The sequence below is a fragment of the Apodemus sylvaticus genome, chromosome 8, assembly GCF_947179515.1.
Source record: "Apodemus sylvaticus chromosome 8, mApoSyl1.1, whole genome shotgun sequence".
Classification (NCBI taxonomy): domain Eukaryota; kingdom Metazoa; phylum Chordata; class Mammalia; order Rodentia; family Muridae; genus Apodemus; species Apodemus sylvaticus.
Genome location: NC_067479.1, coordinates 59,631,711 through 59,648,540, shown reverse-complemented (window position 1 = coordinate 59,648,540; position 16,830 = coordinate 59,631,711). Strand labels below are relative to the sequence as shown.

The following is a 16,830-nucleotide window of genomic DNA, read 5'->3' as shown; positions in this document are numbered from 1 at the left end:
TACAGTGGGCAGTTTAAACCAAAATTGTTCAAACTTAAGGAATTCTTTTTGAAAACTTGCCTTACCTACATACTCTAGAGAGAGGAGGTTCTTGCGCTCTTTGTGTCAGAGTAGCATGTTAGTGAAAGCATCTAAATAAAATGATACAATCACTGCAAAGTCCCTCTTCCTACCCTGTCATGAGGGCTGAGCACGTGACCTAGGAGCCAATGCTGCTTATCTGGGCCTGATGTTATTACTCTTTACTTGAAATCCTTGCAAATGGAGTTATTTCAAAGAACACTGAGCAATGATGGATGGAGTTAGCACCTTGCCAGCGATGTTGCCAATCACAGCTGTAAAAAGATCAAATATTGTGTTGTTTTTAAAGCATTTTTACAACTTAGGTAGTGAAACAAATTTTTATAATGTATTATACACAGATTTCATTCTGAAATAGAGGCAGCATCTGCCAAACCTGGTTAAAAAATCCTTTATTCATTTAGTGACTCATTGAAACCCATATGTATGTATGTATGTGTGTATGTATGTATGTGTATATATATATATATATATATATTGAATGATAAGTAGATGCAAAGAACTATTAATGGCAGATGGTTTAGAAACAACTTTCATGGATTATAGACAGGGTAAAGATAGCAAAATTTTCAGAGGCAGGCAGATCTCTGAGTTCAAGACCAGCTGGTCTGCATAGTTCCAGGATAGCCAAGACTACACAGAGAAACCCAGTCTTGAAAAAAAGCAAAAACAAGGGCTGAAGAGATGGCTCAGTGGTTAAGAGCACTGTTTACTCTTCCAGAGGTCCTGAGTTCAATTCCCAGCAACCACAAGGTGGCTCACAATCATCTGTAATGAGATCTGATGTCCTCTTCTGGTGTGTCTGAAGACAGCTAAAATGTACTCATCATTCATACACACACACACACACACACACACACAACTTTAAAAGAAAAAAATTATTACAGGTGTGTGTGTGTGTGTGTGTGTGTGTGTGTGTGTGTGTGTGTGAATGTGCCGTAGCACATTCATGAAGATCAGAGGACTTGAGAGAATCGGTTTCTTATTCCACCTTGTGGGACCCTGGGATTGAAATCAGGCCGTCAGGATTGGGAGCAACCTCTAACCACTGAGCAATCTCACCAGCCCTAAATTAGATAATCAGATTTTTTTTTTAGATTGGCAACAACACTATGATTATCTGATTGAAATGTTTCCTTTTACAGAGATCCAACTGCTAAGACTGATTCTCAGGTACTCAGTTCTCTTGAATTTATCACCTACCTAACTTCTCTGAGTATTTGTGTGTTTTAACTTCACCAAACCCAGGATGTCGATTATCTTTGAACTCTGCATTGGGCTGCCAGCTTCCTCAGGGGAATTCAACATGGCTGGGTTTTAATCCCTTAGAATGGTGGCTTCAGCTGTGAAAGTTTTAGCTAAGATTTTAATGACCAGGCTTAAGAAAATGCAACAGATACACCAGCAGGTGTTCCAATTACATTCACCATTAAAAGGCTTTTTGTGAGGGTTTAAAAGTTACTGTTAAGACTATGGTCTGTCTTGCACTCTTCTCTCCAGCGGGGAAGGCTTCAGTGTCCCAGAAAAAAAATCATATAAAAAGGAGGCTAGGCAGACAGAATCATCGAAGTACTCAACCCACCAACGGGCGCTTGGTATCCCTTTGGCTTTCACATCCAAACAGGTAAAATTCTTTGTTTTCCTTGCGTTGCTTTTAATGTCGCTTGTTACTGTATGTCTAAAGGGTATTTTGCACTCATGGCTCAGGTCATCATAGCCTTGTGATGGTATCCAAGGAAGCCTTGCCCTTGACTGAGTGCCCTTGCCACCCACCAGCCTTGGGAGAAAGCCAACCTTTGAGGAACCCAGCAGGGCTGAACATTGGTTTTTGGCCTCATTCCCATCAGATGAAATTAACTTGGAAGCACGTTTTATCAACTAACTATACACTTAGCTGGCAAGGGGTCATCTGAGCTAAGTGCCTTCCCTAGATCAGTATTTGGTTCTCCCTCCGTCTTGAGGCTAGTCCTGCCAACTGTAATGCTTTAAAGACTAGATGACAGACAGAAAAACCGTCAGCAGTGCCACAGGGTAGCAAAGTCATGCAGCCTTTTCTTAGGCAGAGACACCTAGTAGGTGCTTCTCTTTTCAGAGCAGATGGTCCAGCTCTAACCCCACGAACGACAGAGTTGAGAAATAATCTATGATGGGAGATGCACGGGCAAAGTTTCTATTTGGCAAGGGATGAATTATGGGTTTCAGGGAACAAAATATGGACTACGTTACCACAAAGAAGTACTGAATGTGTGGGAATCAAGTACAGGTGTCTGTCCCATGTCTATGAAGCTAAAGTCAGGAAGATGCCTCTGTGTTTCCTTGTCTCCAAACAAGCTGTATGACTACCTCTGCAGTTTCTGTGGAGCCAGGTGCTGACCTCTTTGCTAAGCATTCTTTACTCTGTGTCCTGATGTCCCTTAGAATGGACATGATGCCCAAACTGATGGCCGCTGTTCTTCTGCTGACTGTGTGTCTGGAAGGCTGCTCCCCCCAGCACTGGTCCTATGGCTTGCGCCCTGGGGGAAAGAGAAACACTGAACACTTGGTTGACTCTTTCCAAGAGGTAAGTTCCCATCACCAATTTGACTCGTTTCTAAGTGCGTGAGTCATGTAGTGCAAGTCTCACTGGTATTACTCTGAGCTTACCCTATTACTGACTTGAGTGAGATAATACTTCATGGAGTGGGAGGCCAATTCCTCCTTGCTCTTTGGACAGAGATGAAGGAAGCAAACTGCAGGACAGATACGAAGAGGGTAGGACAGCGAGTGCATCACAGGCATCATGCTCTCAAATATCTATGATATAGATACTTTTGTGTAACTTGCCACTAAGTAATGGTATTAAGGACAGATGTGCCATTGTTTCTTGTCACTGATAGAGACATTTAAGCAGAGAACATGGAGAATGTTCAAATCCACGAATTATCAAATGTAAGGTTGTCAGGTAGGAAACATACTAGATGTAATGTCCTGCAGATTAAGTTAGAGCACTGGCACCAGGATAAACTTGGGGCACTTGCTGTTTTCTTCAAACTTCACTTCTCAAGGGTGGGGAGGATTACATAAGCGAAGCTGTTTGCATTAGCTAATCAACCCAAAAAGTAACCAAGAATGGAAAACATAGCTGAGAAACTCAAAGCTAAGGCACTTTCTGGTTTTGAAAAGGCACTGAAGCTGGAGAATCTGAAGACCTCGCTCTGTAGATTCTTTGGGCAGCAAAGAGTCCACAAAGAAAGTCCCAGATTTCATTGGACTAGGATGCAATGAAAACCAGAAATCAATCCAACCTAGCTGGATGTGGGACTCACTCGAGTAGCCATAGTCCTTTGGAGACTAAAAAGGAAGATTTCTGTCCCATTTTCATTTCTGTTATGATAAAAAGTAATTTAGGGGAAAATGGCTTATATAGCTTATAGTTCCAGGGATTCATCATTGTTGGAAAACAAAGATAGGAATTCAAAACATCTAGTTAAATTCATAGTCTAGAATGGAGAAAGAATAAATGTATTAGTGCTTAGTACTCAGCTTACTTTCCAGGACCCAAACTTAGGGAATGGTGTTTCCCATAATCGGCTCCATCTTCCCATATCAGTAAACATTCAAGATAATACCTCTATTCATGCTCTTGGGCCAAGCTGATCTAGACAGAGCCTCTTCCCAGGTGATTCTACATTGGGTCAAATTGACTTTTAAAAGCAACCATCACTTCTCCACCCCTTGTCCATTTGAGATGCAAACACACCACTTGAAGCCAGCTCAAGGTTAGACCAGTGAGTCTCAGCGATCTGGGGTACAGAGTGAAATCCCCATTGAGATAGAATGAAAGAATGGCAGCAACAAAAGCAATGTAGCAAACAGAAACCCAGCCAGGACTGTAAAGCTCTTGTACTTTTTGGGTACAGTCTGTTCATGAGGCTCAGAACACTTCGCTCTTGTCTGAGAGGACACGATCTCTTACTGTCCCCATCACCTCCCAAACTCCAGCTCATTCTTTTTAAGTACATCCTTAAAGTCCCTAGACATGACAGCTCTCCAAGCCTCCCACTCAGCCGCACAAATCCACAGACTTCATTCTCCACAGACACACCTTGGTGCAAATGGAAAACTGTTTTGTTTATCTTCGCGTTTGAGAGTCTCATTTTTTATCTCCAGATGGGCAAGGAGGTGGATCAAATGACAGAACCCCAGCACTTCGAATGCACTGTCCACTGGCCCCGTTCACCGCTCAGGGATCTGCGAGGAGCTTTGGTGAGTTACTATAGTCACCACATAGAGCTAGAGACCTCAAGGACTTTGGATGCCGTCATCTACCCACACTGCAGAGCCACCGGCCTCACTCATGCGGCAGGGCCCTTGCTATCTCATAGCATGTCCACTCTGCTTAGAGAGCACTCGTGTTTGGAAACTATTTTCTTTCTTAAATTGATTGTCTACATAACCTTTATATACTCACTGCAGAGTCAGCTTTTGCAATGACCAGCAGATTTCTTCCAACTGTAATCCTCTGGTTCTTAAAGGATACTCAACCCTAACTACTCACCTCTGAGCCGATTCCTACCCTGCCCTTGACTCAGCCATAGCTTGCAGGACCCTGGGGAGGATAGAAAGCAAGGACAAGGCTCTAGGTCATCCTCCACTTAGATTACAATTATGTCGTAAACTTAGAAAGTTTATAACTCAAAGAGCCACAAATTTGACTCCCAGGTTTTTTGTTGTTTTTGTTTGTTTGTTTTGAGACAGGGTTTCTCTGCATAGCCCTGACTGTCCTAGAACTCACTCTGTGGACCAGGCTGGCCTCGAACTCAGAAATCTGCCAGCCTCTGCCTCCCAAGTGCTGGGATTAAAAGCATGTGCCACCACTGCCCAGCTGACTTCCAGTTTTGTTAGGCCAGAAAGGAAATCTATTGGTCTGATACAACCTTCCTTCTCAGCCTCTCCCCTCTCTGCTCTTTGTTCCTGGGTATTGATCCCAGATAAGAACTTGTACTGGCAAGCATTGTACCACTGCCTTATATCTTTAACCCTTCTTCTATGTTTTTTTTTTTTAACAGTGCTTTTTTAATTGTTAGACAATCTCACTATGTTTCTCAGGCTGGCTTCAGACTTGCTATGCAGCCCATGTTGAACTTGAATTTGTGGTTTCTTCTTTCAGCCTCCAGAGAAGCTACAATTACAGGGGTGTGTTCCGTGTGTTCCATAACCCTGGCTGCAATACAGGTTATTCATGAGAACACAAATATGAAACAAACTGCTTGGGGAACGTGAACCCAGAGTTGAATGACAGTGTTCTTTGGGCTATTGTCCCATTGATTAGTGGCAATCAGAAAGCATGAGGCCAGCCAACTACTGATTACTCAGAGCAGCAGGGAAATCCTCAGTAAATCATACATGAAAATAAGAATTTTTCTCTAGTGACTCCAGTTTCCACACCTAATGGATGGAGATGAGGTGGGCAATCAACATTATTTCCTTTCTAGTTCTAATTTTGCTTATAGGCCAATCAAAATAACCAGCGCCGAAACTCCCCAGGCATGGATGACACCATGAAGTATCCCAAAGCTGTTTTGACTCAGTCCTTTCTCGAAAAGTCATCCTTTACGTGACTGATGTAGATTTTATCTCAACAGCTCTACAAGATACTGTGTGCCGTGTTTCCTAGCACAATGATAACAAATGCACCTGTTCTTAGATCTGGATTTTAGAAAATGTCAAAAATTCTTCAGTTAGTCACTTCAACATTGATAAACATGTTATATATTTTCAGGAAAGTCTGATTGAAGAGGAAGCCAGGCAGAAGAAGATGTAAATGCACTGGCCCAGAAGGATCCACAACACCCGAGTATAACATTCACCCTGAGATTTGTGACCTGTTAGATCTCTGTAATTGTGTGAGCTTCAGCCTTTTTATAGCCAGCAGCATAGACTTCATAATAAAGTAATGTGTGGTGGATCAAGTCCTGGAAATGTGATGTGCCTCTGATTCTGAGCTCTGGGTGCAGCTCTTTAAATGAGGACATGGGATAGATGGGAAAGAAAACACAATGACGTAAGTGTCTTGTTGACCAAGAGACACAGTTCATGGCTCACACACACTCTGCATTCATGAAGAGTGTTCACATACTGCTGGAGGCCAGAGAAAGCTAGTTCACCTGACTTCTATAGGATCATAACTGCATCTTTGACCTTCTCTAAAAGACATACACCCATGGCCATGGCTTCCTGCTGCTGGGAAAGAACTCTCCTCCTCCTGCTTTTCAAAGTTAGCTAGAACCAAGTGAAGCAGAGGAGGCAAAGCCTTCTTGTGCCTTCTGGCCCAGTCTCATATGTTCTTGCCAGGTATGAGGTTCAGAACTGTTTGAGTGTTCTATTGCTATAGCAAACTCCCTGCAGCTAGGTCCTTGATAAGGAAAGTTGGTTTCTTTTGGTTCATGTTTGAGAGGCTCAATAGTTCACAGGTGGGAGGTCCTCTCTGTTACATTGTATCAAAATCTGGCAGATGGTACTATGTCATGCAACCACAATATCACAGTGGTATAGGAGGTTCACAGAAGATGCCAAGACTGGGCAGTTTATAACCACGGCAAGTCAATTACTGTATGAGTAGCTGGTTATAAAGTGAGACAATTTCTTTCGGTCTCACAGGACCTAACTCATTTTCATGAGACACATCTATCCATTCAAAGGGTGCTTTCACCATGACCCAAAGATCCACCTCTTCATAAAGATTTGACAACCTTGGGAACAGGTGCCCATAATTTGAATCTTTAGGACACATACCACATCGAAAGCACAGCAGGGACCATGGCTTAAGAGGTTTTCTTCCCTAGAACTTTCATGTCCCTTAAGAAATAGAAGTATAGATTGTCCTGGATACAGGACCTGGTGTTCCTGCCTTCTAGGCTTCCCCAAGGACAAAGTCAGACTTCATGTTCAATCTACATGCACAAAAATCTTCACCAAGATGGGAAATAACCATGATTGTCTACGCTTTGACGTAAAAAGAAAAACCTCAAGGCTCAGAGGGTTTAGGAGAACCACTCAGTTCTGCAGGATCTGATTACCATTCCCTATACTGTACAAGCAAGAGTCAATGAAGCCAGATGCTTGAGACATGGAAGGGTTTGGAGGTAGGAACCCAAACCGGTAATTAGGCCTCATAATCAACTTGGTTCTATTGTGGCCAAGTCACAAGACATGACAACACAATTCCTCACAACTTTCATATAGCCATGGGAGCTCCGGAAAAACTCAGATTTCAGCAATGCTCACCCAAAATTCTAAATTTGATGATTTTTCTTTTCAAACAAAAACCGTGATTGGCAAGTGGAAGCCTACCATGTCTTATGAGTATTTCAGTTTGTTTTATAGTCTCATGTTACTCAAACTGGTGTTGAACTTGCTATTAACAAATGTATTTTTAAAAAGCATTAGAGTTTATTTTATACATTATATGTGGAGCATTGGGTTTTTCTATCAAACACTATCTCTGGGGAAACTTTTTTGGAGCCAGCAATGGATTCCCTGAATGGGATACAAATGTGTTCATAAGGCTGCTGCTAGTGTTACAGACTTGAGATGACACATGGTATTTGCAAGCATATCCTTTCCATTTAATGGACAAACGGCCCAAATGACCAAGGAAAATGGAGAATCTTAAAAGCATTATCCTTATTAATGTCGAACTTTCTCTCCCCATTTGAACACCCACAGATTAAGAACCACCACTGACATAGGGTAATCCTTAGACACACAGATAATAATACATTATTAGTTTTTAAAATTAATAGATTAAGTGGGCCAGGTCAGATACTTCTATTTTATTTATCCATTTTCATATGCCTACTTAGCCATGAAGAATGCACAAAAGAACCTGCATATGTGAAATTAATTCCTATAAGAAAACTTTCAGCTCAGACAGTGATGGTTTGGATGGGCAGGGCAAAAAGAAAGGAACAGACCTCAGATTTTATTAATTCTGTGTAAGAGAGACACCAGGATCCCACAGTAGACATCTCAGCAGACTCCTGTAATGACACGAGCCAGAGGGTGAAGTGTGTTGAAGGAGCTGTCAGTAGGGAAGAGCCGTAAACTCCATGATCTCATTTTATTAATCTAAGAACGGTAACAAGCTAAACACAAAATAAACTTTTAAAATACATTTCCATTTTTAATTTACAAAATAAATAACAGCAAATATGAACAAAACTCTTCAACACACATCTTCCTAACTGTCCACGTCTGAAACCCAGTTAGTTATAAACTCATGGTGAAGGAATTTTGACAGGGTGAGCAACCTGTAAGAGGCGACTTTAGAGATGAACTCAGCCATGCGTGTGGGTATCTAAAGAGTCAGCTAGAAGTAAATACCCCAAAGGAAAACCATTTCTTATGTAGCTAACAACTGATGGCTTGACTCTGAACCCACCCAAAGAGATGCTTCACACTTTTGCCAATTTTTATTCCTTTAGCTGTACCAAGAAGAGAACCCAAGACCTCACATGAGCTAAGCAAGTGACCTTCAGCACTTCTGATTTAAAATTCTGAATAACACACTTATGGAGGAATGCAAATGTCCAAGAAAACAGTAGTCATGTACTTCCCCAAAGTATACAAGGAAAGTCTGATCCCTACCGAGGGACCGGAGATCTGGGCTCAGCAGCCTAGGTTAGTGATTCTGAAGATAAACTAGCCAGAGGCCACTGCGAGAATTGGGACAATTTGTACCAATACCTCAAAAACTGATGCTAGATTCATTAATATTCACAAATCTTTTGATCATTATAGCCAGGCATGGGAGGTTCAAAGCACCAGTAAGGATAAGAAATGTGGATTCCAGGTCATACAGCTAAAGCCTTTGGAAAGAAATCTCACTTTGGTTTCCTTAGAATAAAGGACAGAGCGGGAAAGACCTGACCATATCCATGGAGTCTCAAATATATAAGGAAGTGAGCTTGTGGCGTGGGATAACATCTCTGCCATCTTGTGTTGATGGGTGGGTCTTATCCCCTTTTCATTATACCTGAGAAGTGTTAGGGATAGAGGCACAAACCCGACGGACCTCCCAAGTACGTTTGACAGAATTGTGCTACCAGCACTCAGGCACCTTCTGGGATTTGGGACTCTGTCTGTCTGAGAAAAAGTCACCTGGACATCTAGCTATCTAGTGATGGCTCTGTCTGCACTCCTGTGCTCTGTGTCCTCACTGTATATAAATTACATTTGAGTTACAAGAGGAAAACCTGCCTCTCAGTCTGGAAGCAACTGGAAGGGAAAGACTCCGCTTGGAAAGCAGTGACAAGGTGGTTATCGTCCCATCTCAGCTCCCGTGACATGCCTTGTTTTACCCAGGGGATCTGCGGTGTGGCTAACTGTATAATTTCTCTGGCTGGAGAGAAGAGATGGCTTCATTTCTGGAGTCAAGCAAGGAGTGGAGGTAGAGGGAGGAGACAGCCCATTGCCAAGCAGCCTTAGTTTGGGTTTCGTTGCTATACTTTACTGACTTCATGATCCAACAGGACAGTAGAGGGAATTGCATTGCAGGCTGTTTCTATTGAATGTACCAAGGAGCTAGAACTGTGTCTGGCCCTCAGCACATGTATACTGAATGATATCTTTTCTTAAAAGAAATAAAAAATCTCAAGGCAAGACAAGTCACCATGGCAGAGAGGGAAGAGAGAGGAGGGGGGAGGGAGAGGGAGAGGGAGAGGGAGAGGGAGGGAGGTAACAACACCACAAACTCACAAGCCATCAATCACTATTCATTCATAAAGATTGTGACAATATCAGGGCTGATTTCAGTGCCTTTTAATACCTCAGAGATATTAGCAAGGGCAATAAAGACTTGTTCTTTCTGCCCCACCCCCTTCCTGTCCCATCTGTATTTAATATCATTGCAGTCTTCAACTTTAGAACTGATAATGACTCTTCTTTTAATCAAATTAACTCCTTCATCCATAGCTTCTGGGCCAGGTAGTTTTTATGTCAACTTGATACAAGCTAATCATAACAACAGAAGCCCTAAGACACCTTCCCAAAGAGGTCAAGCTCCCAGTGCTTTGTAAACCAGCCCCTACTTATGACATTGCCCAGAGTCCTTTGTGTCGAGGCAGCTGAAAGCTATTATTTTTGGTACTATGGAAAGGGAATCATGGGAAGATGCCTGACATGAAAAGGGGATTGGCACATCTAAGCACTGGCAGGTCCAGCTCTGCTCAGAGACCAGGTTGAGGACTCACTTCTGCTACTGTTCACTGCAAGAACAGGTAGAGCATTTGGTTTTCTCCTCCCACCCAGATTCTGTGTTTCAATGGCAGCCTGCAAAGCCTGGCTTTTTAGCCAGTCTGCTAGGGTCTTCTCAGAAGTCCCAGGAGCCATGGAAGCCATCTAGCACCCTTCTGGTTCCTTCCTTCCTGCTTCTCACCAGGGCCTGGTTCTTACTTAAAACAATCTTCAACTCTTATAACCCTTCCATGTAAATGGTCTCCCAGGATGCCATCTTTTTTAGGGAAGACGCTTATCTGAATTCAGCCTCAAATACCCTTAAGAAAAATAAACCATATCAGATCTTACCCAAGTCTAGTACAGAAAAGAAAGTCACTGACTACACACACCATTCCACCTTAATTGCATCCTATAACCACCCGTGTGGGGAGGGAATATCTCCCACTTTGAAAAGTGAGAAAACAAATACTCAGATTTTCAAGTGCAAAGTTAATGGTGACACCTGAGCTTTGTGACTACCAAAGTGGTTTAAAATTTCAGAACCAGTGTGTTTTCCATGGCTGCATTTGGGTGCTCCTTGATGGAAGTAAAGAGATTGTTGTGGTATTTCTGGGATATGTATACTAACTTCTCCAGTGCTGTGCCAGGCATGCCTCTGTGTTTTGCTCCTTTGATGGCTGTGATGAACCAGGTGCATCTCCTTTAGCAAAGGCAGTGGTGAGAGGAGGCATGCAAACGAACAGATGGGTGTGCAAAGGCAGATCCTCATAGCTGGAATCCCCCTGCTCACTTGAACTTGGAAGAGAAGACTCAGGGCAAGGCCACTGGAGAGATTGGAGAAGGCCCAGGGTATACCCAAGCCACAGCTATTTTCTAACAACACCCAAGTCTGTTAGAACTATCTGGGGCTTTTCAAATCCCATTCTCACTGGGGCTAGGCAGTCAAGACCTTGTTAGAGATGTTATCTTGGATACGTTGTATGTGAGCAAAGTGGGCTGTTAGTTAAAGTCTGTTGTCTAGTTTTGTGTGAAGCCACAATTTCTTTACCTGCAAAATGAGGTGTGTGTGAATTTAAAAACCCATCTAGCTCAAACATCAAAAGCATCTTGTGGTCATTTATGTCAACATAATATTTGGACAACCAAAAGTCACCCTAAGTGTTCCTTCTGAAAGGAGTATGGCCATTAGTACCATTAGTAATCAACCAAATTCACTCTGTGATCAAGAGGAATAAATAATCAAAGGGAATATTGCACTGTATTCTCCAGGGTAAAATGAAGCAGCAGGCAGGGACCTCCTCAACAGTCCAACAGAGTATAGAAATGTAGCCGGTAGAGTCAAGGCTCCTCCATTCCCTTAGAGGTGAGGATTTAAGGAAGAAGATGAGAAACGAGTAGCAAAGCGCTTCAGTCGACTCCAAGGCACAGCAAGGCACTGCTGCGTGGTGAGGACCATTCGTGAGGAGAATGTTAGAATGTGAGTCTGCAGTATATCAAGAGAAGCCATCCACACCTGAGAGTGGCCCGCCTCTGCTACGCGTGTGGGCTCATTCCATCAGACACGCTGAAAGAGAACCATGCTGGCTCCTGGAGTGTACTTGGTATCTGGCTCTTTCAGGAGGTTATACAAGTCAGGGATGCAGGCAGGAGAGAAGGAAGTCTTCAGCACAGCTGTCCAGGAGCTAACTGAGAAATCCAAGCAGAAGTCAGTGCTGGGGCTGTCCCCCACTCCACTGTCCCTGTGTCACCACAGGCAGGGGCATCTGTAGGTCCAGCAAGTCCGTAGTTGAGGCCAACATGCCACCATGGGAAAGGGAGAGAGCACTTGTTTCTTCATGCAGACAGATGGCCAGTTCTGGAAGTTGCATGGGTTGAAGGGGATGGAACTCAGCGTCCAGACGAACCAAACAGTTCTGAGTTGGGGAGCCGACTCAGCACAGCATGCAGCGCTGGCAGGGAGCCCCGTGCCACCGGCCACCATTCCTGGGGGCCCTTCTCAGGCAGTAGTGGTCCAAGGCACTGGGAGGTGCAGAGCCAGGGTGACAGCCTCACTGAGAGCCTGGCTCAGAAGAGAGAATGCCTGATTTCCGAGCCTTTGGAGGGGGTGGAGGTGGGGCTTTGGCGTCTCTCCGGACAGGCAGTGGGGGGGCAATCTGGGGAGAAGACACTTGGAATTAGAAACAGTCCCTTCTCTATTTCCAAGTCACCCTCCCATTCCATGGATCTGTGTTACTGTCAAGTTTGATGTGCATCTGTTTATACCATCTGTACAAGACAAAAAGGGAATGATACTCATTTGTCCTCATCCCTGGAGCTGAACACACACACACACACACACACCACTCATGGCTGCATCACCAATGTCTTGGTAGCCAGCCTATAGTCAAGAAGTACTTAGTAAACATTTACTGAAAGGAGGAATGAGACTCATCTGAGTCTACTACAAAACAGGCACCTGTCATTCAGAAGCCAGGCTTTGGTGTGAACCTGACCTCACCCATCTTCCCACCAGCGCGGGAAGCAGAGAACATGCTTCATATGCTTCCTTCAGTCACGTGACTATATGAAGCTGGCCTCTGGTGTATTTCTCTTCCCATCACCTGAGGCTTCAGGAGCAAACCAGGCACTGGCTATATAGTGCCACGCGTGGAGGGACATCCTCCCCTCTTCACAGCGTGGACAATCCAGTGTTGTCTTCCCAGGGGTGGTGCTTGGTGGCCCCACTGCCAGCAACCTGCAGGTTCCTACCTCAGCCGAGTTCCTCTGACTGCTCTCATATGGTTTGCTTTTAGGGGGAGGTGGAGGAGGGACAGAAGCTGTCAACCCATCCGTTTGCAAAGATGGGGAGCCTGGAAATGATACAAAAGAGACAGAGTGAGCACTTACTCAGATACCTCATAAAAATAATGTTTGCCACAAGGGTGCCTGTATCAGCCTTACACACATTGCTGTGGCCATTTCTCAGGTTTCTATGAAAATAATGGAGAAGATCTTGACCACAAGTGTCCTTTAATTCACCACAAAGCTTCACATGGAATTTGGATGTGTAAATTCTAATCTTTACTCTTAAGTGGAGGATGAGAACATTTTTTAACTGCTCTCTGATGAACCTCAAGTGTTTAGGGAAATAGACATGCTCCGCAAGAACCTTCACTTGACCACACCTAACTCTTGACAATTGTCCCTATTTGACATTGGCAGATGTGCCCTCTCTATGCCTCTGTGCTATGGGAACCCTTGAGTTTGCCCCAAGTGCTGCAGATGGCTAGTCTCAGGTTGACAGAAGTATATTGGGTGGGTCTATTTATTGCCCTAAACCGGTCTAACTACGTGGTTGGTAACTTTGTACATGACTCATGGTTGGAAAGGGTCAGGCAGTGTTCCTTCTGTTTCTATTTTGTGGAATAGTTTGAAGAGTATACCCAATTCCTTCTGCGAAGCCACAATTATGCTGGTACCAAAACCACACAAAGATCCAACAAAGAAAGAGAACTTCAGACCAATTTCCCTTATGAACATCGATGCAAAAATACTCAATAAAATTCTTGCCAACCGAATCCAAGAACACATCAAAACGATCATCCACCATGATCAAGTATGCTTAATCCCAGGGATGCAGGGTTGGTTCAATATACGGTAATCCATCAATGCAATCCACTACATAAACAAACTCAAAGAAAAAAACCACATGGTCATTTCATTGGATGCTGAAAAAGCATTTGACAAAATTCAGCATCCTTTCATGCTTAAAGTCTTGGAAAGAACAGTAATTCAAGGCCCATACCTAAACATAGTAAAAGCAATATACAGCAAACCAGTAACCAGCATCAAACTAAATGGAGAGAAACTTGAAGCAATCCCACTAAAATCAGGGACTAGACAAGGCTGCCCCCTTTCTCCTTATCTTTTCAATATTGTACTAGAGGTACTAGCTCGGGCAGTTAGACAACATAAGGAGGTCAAAGGGATACAAATTGGAAAGGAAGAAGTCAAACTATCATTATTTGCAGATGATAAGATAGTCTACCTAAGTGACCCAAAAAACTCCACTAGAGAACTCCTACAGCTGATAAACAACTTCAGCAAAGTGGCAGGTTATAAAATCAACTCAAGCAAATCAGTAGCCTTCCTACACTCAAAGGATAAGCAGGCTGAGAAAGAAATTAGGGAAATGACCCCCTTCACAATAGCCACAAACAGTATAAAGTACCTTGGGGTGACTCTTACCAAACATGTGAAAGATCTGTATGACAAGAACTTCAAGACTATGAAGAAGGAAATGGAAGAAGACCTCAAAAAATGGGGAAACCTCCCATGCTCATGGATCGGCAGGATTAATATAGTTAAAATGGCCATTTTGCCAAAAGCACTATACAGATTCAATGCAATACCCATCAAAATCCCAACTCAATTCTTCACAGAGTTAGAAAGAGCAATCCTCAAATTCATCTGGAATAACAAAAAACTCAGGATAGCTAAAACTATTCTCAACAATAAAAAAAAATTCTGGGGGAATCAGTATCCCTGACCTCAAGCAATACTACAGAGCAATAGTGTTAAAAACTGCATGGTATTGGTACAGTGACAGGCAGGCAGATCAATGGAACAGGATTGAAGATCCAGAAATGAACCCACACACCTATGGCCACTTGATCCTCGACACTGGATCCTGAAAACATCCAATGGAAAAAAGATAGCCTTTTCAACAAATGGTGCTGGTTCAACTGGAGGTCAGCATGCAGAAGAATGGGAATTGATCCATCCTTGTCTCCTTGTACTAAGCTCAACTCCAAATGGATCAAGGACCTCCACATAAAGCCAGACACTCTGAAGCTAATAGAAAAGATACTGGGGAAGACCCTTGAGGACATCGGTACAGGGGGAAAGTTCCTGAACAGAACACCAATAGCTTATGCTCTAAGATCAAGAATTGACAAATGGGACCTCATAAAATTACAAAGTTTCTGTAAGGCAAAGGACACCATCAAAAGGGCAAATCGGCAACCAACAAATTGGGAAAAGATCTTCACCAATCCTACATCAGATAGAGGGCTAATATCCAATATATATAAAGAACTCAAGAAGTTAGACTCCAGAAAACCAAATAACCCTATTAAAAAATGGAGTACAGAGTTAAAGAATTTTCACCTGAAGAACTTCGGATGGCGGAGAAGCATCTTAAAAAATGCTCAACTTCATTAGTCATTAGGGAAATGCAAATCAAAACAAGATTTCACCTTACACCAGTCAGAATGGCTAAGATTAAAAATTCAGGAGACAGCAGATGTTGGTGAGGATGTGGAGAAAGAGGAACACTCCTCCACTGCTGGTGGGATTGCAAATTGGTACAACCACTCTGGAAATCAGTCTGGCGGTTCCTCCGAAAACTGGGCACCTCACTTCCAGAAGATCCTGCTATACCACTCCTGGGCATATACCCAGAAGATTCCCCAGCATATAATAAGGATACATGTTCCACTATGTTCATAGCAGCCCTATTTATAATTGCCAGAAGCTGGAAAGAACCCAGGTATCCCTCAACAGAAGAGTGGATGCAAAAATTGTGGTATATATACACAATGGAGTACTATTCAGCTATTAGAAACAATGAATTCATGAAATTCTTAGGCAAATGGATGGAGCTGGAGAACATCATACTAAGTGAGGTAACCCAGACTCAAAAGATGAATCATGGTATGCACTCACTAATAAGTGGATATTAACCTAGAAAACTGGAATACCCAAAACATAATCCACACATCAAATGAGGTACAAGAAGAACGGAAGAGTTGCCCCTTGTTCTGGAAAGACTCAGTGAAGCAGTATAGGGCAAAACCAGAACAGGGAAGTGAGAAGGGTTGGGTGGGAAAACGGGGAGGGAAGGGGGCTGATGGGACTTTCGGGGAGTGGGGGTCTAGAAAAGGGGAAATCATTTGAAATGTAAAAAAAAGGAAAGGGTCAGGCAGACCCTTAGGATTGCTACAGAAATAAGTGCAGCCCCAAACTCCAGTCCTTTGATGATTCCAATGGCCACTGGACAGAATCACCTCTGAAACAGCCTCATGCAGTTTGTGGCTGGTTTGATTAAGAACTGCCCCAATTCGTGGCCATTCTCTGTTTCCTAGTGGAATGCATCTAGAAGACATGGAAAAACTCACTCAGGGTCCTCGTGGCTTTGGGGGTGAGTGGAGGTGGGCTCAAGGCTGTAGACTGCAGAGGCGAGGGACTGTGGAATGGTGTCAGCCGGCTGTCCACCAACTGAAGACTCTTTGGCCTTTGTGTTTTTTTGCCTGGGCTCTGAAGACAAAGAGAGAATCCAAAAACATTAAACATTCATGGTAGACTTGGCTGACCTTAGTAATACCTTAAATGCTAACAGAAGCTAACGGAAGGGCTTAATTCCAATGACTTTTTTTCATTCTGTTCTCAAGTGTGTGAGGGTTCACACACATGCAAGGGCCAGCTTGTCTGGTTCTCTGACTCTACTCCTCTCCACTATATGACTGAGCACACCGCTCAGTGTTTTAGCCA

The 16,830-nt window shown here is 43.3% G+C and overlaps 2 protein-coding genes across 5 annotated transcripts in view; one reads left to right on the top strand and one right to left on the bottom strand.

The window, feature by feature from the left end:
* The first annotated feature begins 576 nt into the window (after positions 1-576).
* Gnrh1 (gonadotropin releasing hormone 1) lies at positions 577-6,032 on the top strand. Of its 2 annotated transcripts, none has more exons than XM_052191117.1 (4): positions 577-1,254; positions 1,582-2,641; positions 4,231-4,326; positions 5,843-6,032. In XM_052191117.1, the coding sequence occupies exons 2-4, from the start codon at positions 2,417-2,419 to the stop codon at positions 5,882-5,884; spliced, it is 363 nt and encodes a 120-aa protein (XP_052047077.1). In that variant the 5' UTR covers positions 577-1,254; positions 1,582-2,416; the 3' UTR covers positions 5,885-6,032. The 2 variants fall into 2 exon arrangements, with proteins under 2 accessions (XP_052047077.1, XP_052047076.1); XM_052191116.1 differs by having other exon boundaries at positions 577-1,705; positions 2,500-2,641.
* Positions 6,033-11,949: 5,917 nt separating this feature from the next.
* Dock5 (dedicator of cytokinesis 5) overlaps positions 11,950-16,830 on the bottom strand; it is a 179,481-nt gene continuing 174,600 nt past the window's right edge. For all 3 annotated transcript variants that reach the window (XM_052191114.1, XM_052191113.1, XM_052191115.1), the window contains 3 exons: positions 16,458-16,596; positions 13,048-13,148; positions 11,950-12,452 (listed from right to left, as the gene is read on the bottom strand). In XM_052191114.1, the coding sequence (XP_052047074.1) occupies positions 12,348-12,452; positions 13,048-13,148; positions 16,458-16,596 (345 nt within the window). In that variant the 3' untranslated portion in view covers positions 11,950-12,347. The remainder of the gene's footprint in view (positions 12,453-13,047; positions 13,149-16,457; positions 16,597-16,830) is intronic.

Excerpts from the sequence above, each read along its gene's own strand:
- Gnrh1 (XM_052191116.1), top strand. The coding sequence starts at position 1,554 with ATGGTCTGTCTTGCACTCTTCTCTCCAGCGGGGAAGGCTTCAGTGTCC. Across the intron at positions 1,706-2,499 it reads TGGCTTTCACATCCAAACAG|AATGGACATGATGCCCAAAC; the intron begins GTAAAATTCTTT and ends GATGTCCCTTAG. Across the intron at positions 4,327-5,842 it reads GGGATCTGCGAGGAGCTTTG|GAAAGTCTGATTGAAGAGGA; the intron begins GTGAGTTACTAT and ends ATATATTTTCAG.